The 10,093-nt window shown below is 48.0% G+C and overlaps 1 protein-coding gene across 1 annotated transcript in view; it reads left to right on the top strand.

The window, feature by feature from the left end:
- Positions 1-1,070: 1,070 nt before the first annotated feature.
- Positions 1,071-10,093, top strand: part of NRG2 (neuregulin 2) — a 90,538-nt gene continuing 81,515 nt past the window's right edge. Inside the window, exon 1 of the mRNA XM_075102373.1 lies at positions 1,071-1,240. Coding sequence (XP_074958474.1) covers positions 1,153-1,240 — 88 coding nt within the window. The 5' untranslated portion in view covers positions 1,071-1,152. The remainder of the gene's footprint in view (positions 1,241-10,093) is intronic.

The raw sequence follows: 10,093 nt of genomic DNA, 5'->3' as shown, positions 1-10,093 counted from the left end.
AGACAAAATAACAGTTGCTGAAGGGCTTTTTAATCTAGAGGAGAAAGCAAGTGTAAGAAACAATGGCTGGACAGTGAAGCCAGATATTCCACTTTAGAGCAGGCAGACATTTTTAACAATGAGGGTGATTAACCACTGGGAGAAGATCCCAAGGGGGCTGATAGCTTGTTCATTTCTTGATGTTTGTACACCAGGCAGGAGTGCTTCTCTGGAGGACATGCTTTACTCATGGCCGTGGAATTGGATTTGATTCATGGATAACTGGATTGAATGTGCCTTATGGCTTATGGCCCCTTTGGGCCTTTGAAGCCTTTAGCTGCATCTGGGAATGATTTGGCAGTACTCTGGGCTTTCAAGATGGGGATCCTGATGGACTTTTGAGGCAATGTCAGCATGGCCTGCCCTACAGAAGGGGATTGGTCTGAGTCGCCCATCACAATCATGTTGGATCTGTGGAAAAGGGCCTTGTTAACCCCCAAGCAGATGCCATATGGCCTCCATCACCTACCTAGAGCTCCCAGTGATGAAGGCCAGATACGAGAAGTGCAGGTAAGGCTTCTCCAACTATTCCTAGCTTTTGGAAAGACCTCCTGGAACAGCAAAGAGCTGGATGAAAGGGCAGGTGAAGTCACTCTGATTTATGGTGGGAACAACAATATGAGGAGAAAGGCCAACTTAATCCCTCTGCAGGGTCAAAGCAGAATAAGAATGGGTTGCAAACCTCTACCTTTTTCTTTAGACTCCACTGCCTCTTGCGTGTCTGAACCTCAGCAGTTCCCCAAACCACTTATTTCTGTGATGCTCCAGAAGCTGTTCAGAACTTATTTGCAGCCAGAGACAGAATCAGCAAGCAAGAAAACCACCTCTACACTTCATGTGTCCAAGATAGTCTTGGGAGAGCTACGCCCATCCTGCAGCACTGCTCCCCTTGCCCTCCCACTGTAACCCAGTGCATCTTTGCAGACAACTGGGAGCAGTGAGCAAACAGTTAAAGTTTTGCTTCTCCACCCAGTGGTGGGTGTTGTCTGTGTCAGAAACAATATAAGAACAGTCGGAAGTTGCAGCTGGCAAGTAATATTTGGAGTAGCAGTCGTGGGGCATATAGGTCTGGTGTGGACTGTCTTTTCCTGAGACTGTAAACACTTGTGCAGAATGTCCGAGAACAAGAAAAAAGGGAAAGGAAAGAGCAAAAAGAACAAAGAAGGGAAAAAAGGGGAAAAAGAACCTGACCCAGGAAAAGGTACTTCCCATTTTTAACAAATTTTACTTGTAGGAAGAAGAGAGAAGCCAGAAAACCAGAAGGAAAGTACTTGTGGGTTGCATGAGGGTGCAAATGATAGGGAGCGTTTGCCAGATAAGTGTGTAGATCTCTGCATCTCATTCATATTTCATGCTGTTATAGGTCTGCTTTCTTCTTGATCTTTTTTTTTTTTTTAATACCCAAAGTCCCAAGAATTCAGGGCAATGTACTCTTTCAAAAAACAACAACATTCGGTTCCTGTCACAGTGATATGGTAATTGAGGGGGTTTGTGCTAATTCTCTGGGGATTCTGGTGTGTCAGGTTTTGCTGTTTGGTTGGTTGTTTTCTTGCTTCTTCCGGAGGTAAGTATCAAAAGCCACTATTTTGGAGGATCACAGGAACTGTTCCTTGGGATATACCAACGCTCAGAGATCAGATTTGTTATAGCCTCGCTTTTTTGAGGTAACTGCACTGAGTTGCAGTTAAAGACATGTGGACTGTAAACCTTCATTCTTTGCTGATATGCTTGTTAGTGAAATTGGGCTGTTCCTGAGGAGATCTGGCCGTTCCTTGCTGAATGAGTAAGGCAATACTTAAGATGTTGCTGGGATAAAATGTTTAGATTGCTTTTAACTGATAAAGTTCGATTCCCAAGTAAATGGGGAGTACAAGCCAGGGCAATGCGAGAACTGTCTTGGAGAGATATAGAAGGTTTGGTGATAAAGCAGCATAGTGGTATTTCTTTCTCTGTCACGGTGTCAGGGAGGGATTATCCCTGGCTGTTTCTTATCTGTGGTTTATCTGGCAATGTATTTGGACAGAGCGGCAACTCTGTCAGACTTTGTGTTTTATCAGTGTTAAGAGAGGCTACAAGCTGGACTGAGTCCTGGAGGAGTCTGTCAGTTTAGCTATTCACTTGCCTGGATGTAGTTCTGCTCTTGGTCCTGCTACCATGATGCTAGTGAGCGCTCTTTAGCTGAACAGATTTGTTTTGGCTTCCTGCCGGCATCATTGGTAGCAGGATTTGCCCCAACCTTTTTTCATCCCTTACTCTAAGCACAGAGACCCAGCTGTGTTCACCACCCTGCTGTGCCCAGGGCATGGGCTCCTTCACAGAGCTGCCAGGGCGGCAGTGGGTGCTGATGCTGTGGCAGGCTGACCTCACGTGTGGTCTCCTGCTTATGACATCAGAACATAGTTGTTGCTGTGGGACCTGAGAGGAGACTTTTGGGATAGCTTCAGGACAGGGAGCCTGAAACCACCAAGCAGAGGCAGCAGCTGCTTGAAGGTGACCAGATCTGCCCAAGGGGCTCTGGAGTGTGCAGGGACTGGGGGCTCACAGCCGTTGGCAGGATGACCGTGCCTCCTAAGCGCACAGGTGAGACAAGGCAGTGCCTGCATTGTGGGCATCTTCTCCACTGGGAGCAGGATGGAGGGGTTGGTGGGACTGAGGGGCATTGGCTTGGGCACAGCGGGGGAGTGAGGCACTCTGGGGCTGCTGAGGGAGCAACCAATGGCCTTGAGCCATGTGGGCCACGGTGGGGCCACGGGGGCTGCGTGTGGGGGAAAAGACTGGTGTGAGCTGAGGGGTCAGACCACACTCTGTTTTCTAGTGCCACATCAAAGCCCTGCAGTAGCTCACTGCTCTAGGGGGAACATGTAAAGACCCTTTACTTGTAGTTACTAATGCTAACAACCTAGTCCTCTGCCGAGATGCACTGTAGGGGTGTTTTATCACATATAAATCCCACAACTGGACACTTTGCTCAGAGCGCAAAGCCCCTTTTTGTCTAGTAATGGATCCAGAGCAGAATTGGGTATGATTGCATTGATCCTGTCTGTACCTCAACCAAAGGAAAAGGTTCTGGGTTTGGCTTGCACAGCAGCAACACAGTCCTTTTATTGCATTCATTACTAACAAGATTACTTAGATCCAGGTCACTCCTTTGCCTTGTACTGCTGCAGAGGTTGCCCACTGTTTGCTCCATGGGTCCATCAGAGCAAGACATGTGGTTGTCTGTGGTGTCTCTGAACAAAATCCCACTTTGGGTTGGGTTGGTTGGGATCAGTGGAACCTGTGAAGACGTTTTCTCATCATGGGTCCCCTTTGCCATGTGGTCTAAGGGTACCACATCAATGCTTCCCCAAAAGGACTTTTAGAAGAGAAGAGTTCCTCCCCCAGTCACTTCTGAGCAGATGCTCCAGTCCTGGTACACAGACCCTCACTCAAGGCAGCTGAGCATCCTGTGGACTCTGTTTCTTCAGCTTGTGGCTGGACCTCACACTGCCTCTCCAGCATGCTCGGGCTGATGCAAAAACCCAGTCTTGGCACAAATCAGGCAATTGGCAGTGCACTGCAAGGGCAATTTGTGTCCTCTGTTTTTCCCCAGGCTGTACTATTTCCATACAAATGGGGTGTGCTGACCCCTCTGAAACTAGGAGGCAGAAGACAAACTAACAAAAATCTGAAACAGGCTCTCAGGAGATCCAGACAGGAACATTTGTTTTAGGTGGCCAGTGCAGGGGAGACTCAGGGGATAATAACAGGATGGAAAGCCTTTCTTCTTCAAATTGCATCCCTGACCAGTCTCTGCCTGCTGAAGGGCCAAACTTTGTTATCTACGGCACTCTGAAAGTCTTGGTCTACCCTTGTGGTCATAGGTGTCTGCATGGGAAATTACCCCTAGACACCCCTTCATGGTGTGCTCTGCAGAGAGCCCCAGGACATCTCTGGCACAGAAAAGCACTCCAACTTCCAGAGGTGATTGCCCCAGCCCTGCTGGCTGGTCTGGGGGAATCATCCCATGTAATAGAGCTGTTCACTGCCAGTGAATCAGATGCAGAAAAACCTCTTAGAGGAAAAGAGGCTGAAACAGTGGTTCCAGGAAAGAGCATCAATGTGCCATGGGGGGGTGCTAGATTTCCCCTGAGGTCTCTCAAACTCAGGGGAGGAAAGGATTCTTCCGCTGTGGCTTTTAACACAATTTTTCTGGCTGCTGTGAATGTGTAAAAGAGGATTGCTGATCTCATGTGAAGTGCTAGCTTTGTTCTGAGGACAAGGGCTAGCTTTAACCTAAACTCACATTTTTAGGCCTCTAGTGATGCAGCTGTTCTAAAGTGAGTGCCTCAGCTACAGACCCAGCCAGTGAACAGCCTGTGAAGGCCTCCAGAGGGAGATGGTGTCCACCTATGAAGAAGCACTGTCAGGATCCCTCTTTTAGATGTTTGTAACATGCATTGAGAGATAGACTGTGTCCCACCCAACACACGTGGAAGGCACACCCAGAAGGGACTACGTGAGCTGCAGAATGTAGCAACAGACCAGCAAATAAATCTGTAATGCTCCCACAATGATGGCAAAGTTCAGGTCTGGAAGAAAACTTCTTAACTGCAAGAGAAGATGGTACTTTATCAGACACTGGATGGCTTGGGGCAATCAAAGACTTGACACTGAGGCAAGACTGGGTGTAAAAGAAGCTTCCCTCTTGCACTCTGAGATTTAGAGAAGTGGGACAAATGAACTGGTGCCAATGCAAAAGTTCAGAGCAGAACAGGGGGAGCAAGTACCAGAGCAGTGACAGTGGATCAGGAGGCCAGTATACCAGCCTCATGGGCAGACAGGCAGGAAGAGAAGCAAAAGGGCTGGAGGAAGCCTTGATAGTGGCATAGGTGAGGAGCAAAGTGGAACGGGAAGGGCTGTGAGACTGGAAAGTCTGTTTCATCTGTACTTCTGTGAGGTCGCTTGGGGAGAAAAGACCAGAGAAATGTAAAGCATTTCACTGGTTAAATTCCCCAGCAATTCCAGGCATTCTCTCTTATTTTTACTTGGCACTGAGGAAAACATTGCATGTACTTAAGGTTTTTGTTGTTCGTCAGTGCTAGTAAGGTAGGCAACACAGGAATTGTGCCTTTCTCTTGAACTGCCCATGGCAAGTGCTAACGTTGGAAAACTACTCGAAGTGCAGGTGAAGAGTCTCTGCAGAGAGTGTGTCATGTTTCAGTAAGAACCAGCTTGACCTCAGTTCGCAGATGAGTCAGGATTTGGTAGAAAGGTTGTGCAGAAGGGTATTGCAATTGAAACTCCAGAGGTCTTAAGGAGGAGGGGTGCCCCTGGGCGCAATCCAGTGCTGGGACTGCAGCGGAAGCAGGTGTGCGTTAGCCAGGTCTACCAGCCAGGGTGCTTTAGAGTGCTGCCACATTAACGTGGAGTTCAGTGAGGGATGTGAAAGTCCCATGCAGATGCTAGGTGCAGGCTTTGTGGTGAAAGTTCATGCTATCAGAGATACCCAACAGCAGTGTAACCAAAACAGCTACTTTCCTGCTGGCTAAGGTACCTTTGTGTGAGCTCTGTCCACATTGCGGGGTGAGCATGCTCTTGATTTGTGCTTAATTTGTTCTTAGTCTTCTGTTTGTAGGAAAGACTGCAGTTCTAAGGAGCTCATAGAAGCATTAGCCAAAAGGTTTGTTTATAAGAAGGATGGTCCACAGCGGATATCCTACAGTAGCAGTTTTGTTTTCTATAAACACCCAGACACACAAGGTACCAGATGTCAGCTGTGCTCCAGGATCTTTCCACATGCATGTTTTCAGTACAGCATTTCCACTGGCTAAACTGATGGACTGCTGTTGCCATTGCCATGTGGCTGAGAGCATGCATGTGGCCAGTTACCACAGATCAGCAAACGTGCAGTAACTTGCTCAGCCTTGGGAATGGAGGGGGTCTGACTCACAAGCTCCAGTGATTCATGCTGGGGTAAAGGAAGAGGTTATATGTCCCAGATGCTTTCTGGGCTTTTTGCTGGAGCTCGCTAGCTCTACAGGAGGAGGGATTGATAAATGAGCATGTGGCTCTGTTCCTCCACTGCCCCTGGCTCATATTCTCAGGTGTTAATACAAACAGAAGGGTTATGGGAGAGAGATCCAGTAGGGTTGAGGAATAACCCGTCTCTCTGTTCAGGCAGACTAGGGGTCTAGGAATTCCTGGCAGATGGGCAGGATGGAGCAGAATGGTACATTAGTAAGTAATGCCACTGTGGATCTAAAAGCTGGTGAGTCAGAGCCCTGGGCATCCCATTTTCATCCCTTTTTGGAGGTAACCTGGGAAAGGCAGTCTCTGGTGAGAGGAGGAACATCTGGAGAGGGCCTGAGTATAGCCGAGCTGCCGACCTTTGAGGTCATGCCCTTAGTTCATTCTCTTGCCTTTTTCAATGTGACGGGCTCCAGCTGCAAAGCAGCTAAAGGAAAGCTGTGTTGCCATGAATAGCATGGCTCTGTCATCCTTCTTCCTGCATCTGGACTGCCAGCCTCCTTCTCTGAGTGCTACCCTGATCTCCAGTCTTGCCTCAGCACTGAGCGCTAATGGGACTGCAGCATGTGTTTGAACTCAAAACTGTCCGGAGAAGATGGGGTGAGTCCAGGGCAGTGTATGTGTGTGGACCTATGTCCCCCTTCTTCTGTTGCATAACTCCAGAGGCAGTGAGAGGAGCAGAAATGAGCTTCTTGTTCCTCTGACCCCTCCTCATTTTCCCTTGGACTCCAAGGAACACTTTCAGGTGCATAAGGGGAGTTCAGCATGGGGGTCATATGACCCTGTGCCATTTTAAGTAACTGAAAGCTTTGTTACAGTGGAGCAATGACTTTGCAGTAAGCAATGAGCGCGGCTGTGGGTCACACATGGCTCTGGCTTGGATGCGCTTGTGTTTTTCTGGGACCAAAGCTCCATAAAAAACAAAGTGTTTCCTGAAAAGAACTTGAAGAATGTAAGTCCAACAGCAGCTGAGCTTGCAGCTCATGATAGGACTGTAAATCCAGGCCATTTCTTTTGGCTGAGAAGTTGCAGGACTGTGAAGTCCCAGCAAAGGCTGGCTGTCCAGTCTCTGCTGGAGACTGTGTTCAGGGCAGAGGTTGTCAGGCAGTGAGATAACCTGGAGCTTTCCTTTGGGAAAGCTGCATCTTGTGTCACTGAGGATGAGGCTGGAGAGGAGTAGAAAGCTGGGTGGGAGCCACCCACTGCTCCTGGTTCACCCAGAAGTTTGCTTGGTGCTGTGTCAAGCACTTACCCTGGTTTCTGTCAGTGCATGCTGTCCTGGTGGCTGGTCACCCTCCACTCATCTGCCAGCACCAGTGAGGTGGAGGGACGTGATGGCAGCAGAGGCAGTTTGGAAGTGCGAAGGCCTCTCCACCCAGGCTGGAGCTTGGACAAGCATCACCTGTTGCACTGACCTCCTGTCTGGGGCAGGATAATGAAACTCACATGACTGGGAGATGTGACTCTGCCAAAGAGGGAAGCTCTCACTGGACTTGCAAGGGCCTGATTGGAGCAAAACTGCAGGTTCCCTCAACATCCTGTGAGAGCGTCCAGAGCAATGCAAGATGTGTGTGGTGTCCTGGCTCCTGTGCTGTGCTCCAGACAGAAAGCTGTGTTTTGAACTTACATGACCTGGGAATGTGTCCACTGTGATAAGGACAGTGTTATGTTGCTGCATTTTTGAGATGTTACAAATTGTAACAATAAATACAAATAATAATGGTAGAAGTTAAACATTCAGGTAATTAATAACTCTGGTAATCAGGTTTGGCAGACTTAGTCATCAGCTCTTATAAAGGACTTTAGTTCAGGTGTGTCTGGAAGGTAAAAACTTCTCAATATGAGGGAGAGCTTCTTTGCAGAGAAGAGCAATAAGCCACACAAGGCTGTCTGCACGCAGTAATGGTAATAGTCATAATTCTGAGGACTCTGATGGTCCTCGAGCTCTTTTGCAGCTTGTCTCAACCTTACTATCCCCTTAAACTTTTGTCTACACATGGAAGTCAGAGCCCTGTTTTCCTTGCTGAATTTTCATGCCTGGTGAGAAGGGGGAGGGGAAGGGAACTATATTTGCTCTCCAAGTCTGTGACTCGGTGGCTGGCAGCTCAGAAGAAGGACAGCTACAAATGTGTGAGATGGACAGAAAAAGTGTTCTTTAGGGAAGCCTTGAAACTTTAATTTACCTTAAAATTACACTAAAGTCAGGTGCATAGCATTTTGTTTAAAAAAAAACCAACAAACCCAAAAATTTGAAGCAGATTTCCTACATCATTGACTGATGTTTGGAAACCCTTTACAGAAACCTCTTTTTGGTGTCAGAATTTGCATATTTGCTTAATATGAGGGTAAAATAAGGTTAAAATCCATCAGCCATGTTCCCAGCAGGTGTTTCTCTGACCTGTCTCCTCTGGCTTTGTTCGTGTGTGCATGATATGTACCAGCTGAGCATCCAACCCTCTTGCTTTCAGCAGCTTTTTGATTTGATGGCTGGGACTTTATTCCAGCTCCAAAACTGTGTATGTGTGCGTGGGTACATATGTTTGTGCTCACATGAATTTAATTCACTTTGAAGCCCATGGCACTTTGCAAGAGTCCCCTGGTTCCTGATGCACTCCAGCTCTCTGGGGAGTGTGGGTACGCACACTACTCTGGCAAAACCTGTACTGATCCTGTTGCTCCTTGTATTCCTCTCATACATCTCTTCCTCCAGTCAAACCATTGACAACACTCCCATGCTCAGCAGCTATGCCTCTGGTTCAAGCTGTTTCCCACCTCTTGGCTTGACCTAAGTGCTCCTGGAGACAAGCTTCCTTGCTCTGGGGGCAAACTGGTCTTACTCCAGAAGCAGTGTGTGCGCAGGCATGGGTTTGTGGAGTCTACTCAGAGCACCTGGTATTAGCCAGATTATTGATAGCGCTCCCACATTTGTGATGCAAGAAGTCAGATCAGCAAATGATCTCAGGTCCCAGGAGGGAACCGGCTATTGATGCTCTTGGGAGAATACTGGCCAGGGAGATGAGTCAAAGGCACTGCCTGCTCCCTTGACCTGGCCACATCCCCCTTGCCTGCACTGCATGGGTGTTCAGATGCCTGTCTCCTGAGCCCATTTCCAAGCTCTGGTGAGTGGGGCAGGGCTGACAGAGAGGAACACTGAATTTGGGCGAGGCAGAAGAAGGGAGTATCTTTCAGCTGCTAGCACAGTTGTTCTGCAAGGGAAGGTAACTAGCTTCAGCTGTGTCCATGCTAACTTGCTGCTCTCTGCAGGAGAGAAGCCTCAGCTGCACTACAAAGAAAAAAAAAAATTAAAAAATCACCTGCCTGACTTTCATTGCAATGTTTGCAAGCAAGAGGAATACTGATGGGGAAGAGATCTGGGAGGCAGTCCAGTGGCTACTACTGCTGCTACACTGCTCCCTTTTTGGTAGGCAGCTGGCAATGCAAGGCGGGGCTTTCTCAGCCAGCAGGTTTTCAGAGCCAGCCTGTACTGTTGCTATGCCTGCTCCGTAATGCAATCACTAATGGACACAGCAGCTTGTGCAGCAGCTTCAGGTTCTACATCACACAATATCCCAATGCTAGGCTGTGTGACTTCTACTGTGAGCAGAGCAAATTGCAGGTCTTGTGCTATGAATCTTGGTTGCCTGTAAATGATTTAAGTTAAAGTGATTTACATCCAGAAAGTCTTGCTAACTGGTCCTGAATCCATAAGTCAAGGTGCTGGATCTGGGCAGGCTGTCTTTCAAAGGCCAGAAGTCTGCCTGATTGCTGCTACCCAAGAAGCAGTTTGTTTCCCTTCCAGAGATCATGTGTGTTTCATCTGCTCATTCAGGCTTTTGCCTGAAGGGCAAGGACAAGGAATGTGATGAACTTCTCTCTGGCATGGAAGTCTATTTTGCTTCACATTTGTCAATAAATGAGATTAGGTTTCTGTATTTGTGCTGAGAGTCTGCGTGAGAGGCACGATTAATGAATGCTCAAATAAACTCTCTGGCTGGCTGTTGGGTAACAAACACAGCTAAAACTTGCATTGCAGAAGAGGTCCTAA

Source organism: Phalacrocorax aristotelis, chromosome 8, assembly GCF_949628215.1.
Source record: "Phalacrocorax aristotelis chromosome 8, bGulAri2.1, whole genome shotgun sequence".
Classification (NCBI taxonomy): Eukaryota; Metazoa; Chordata; class Aves; order Suliformes; family Phalacrocoracidae; genus Phalacrocorax; species Phalacrocorax aristotelis.
Note: the sequence above shows the minus strand (reverse complement) of the source record. Positions and strands in the feature narration are given on the sequence as shown.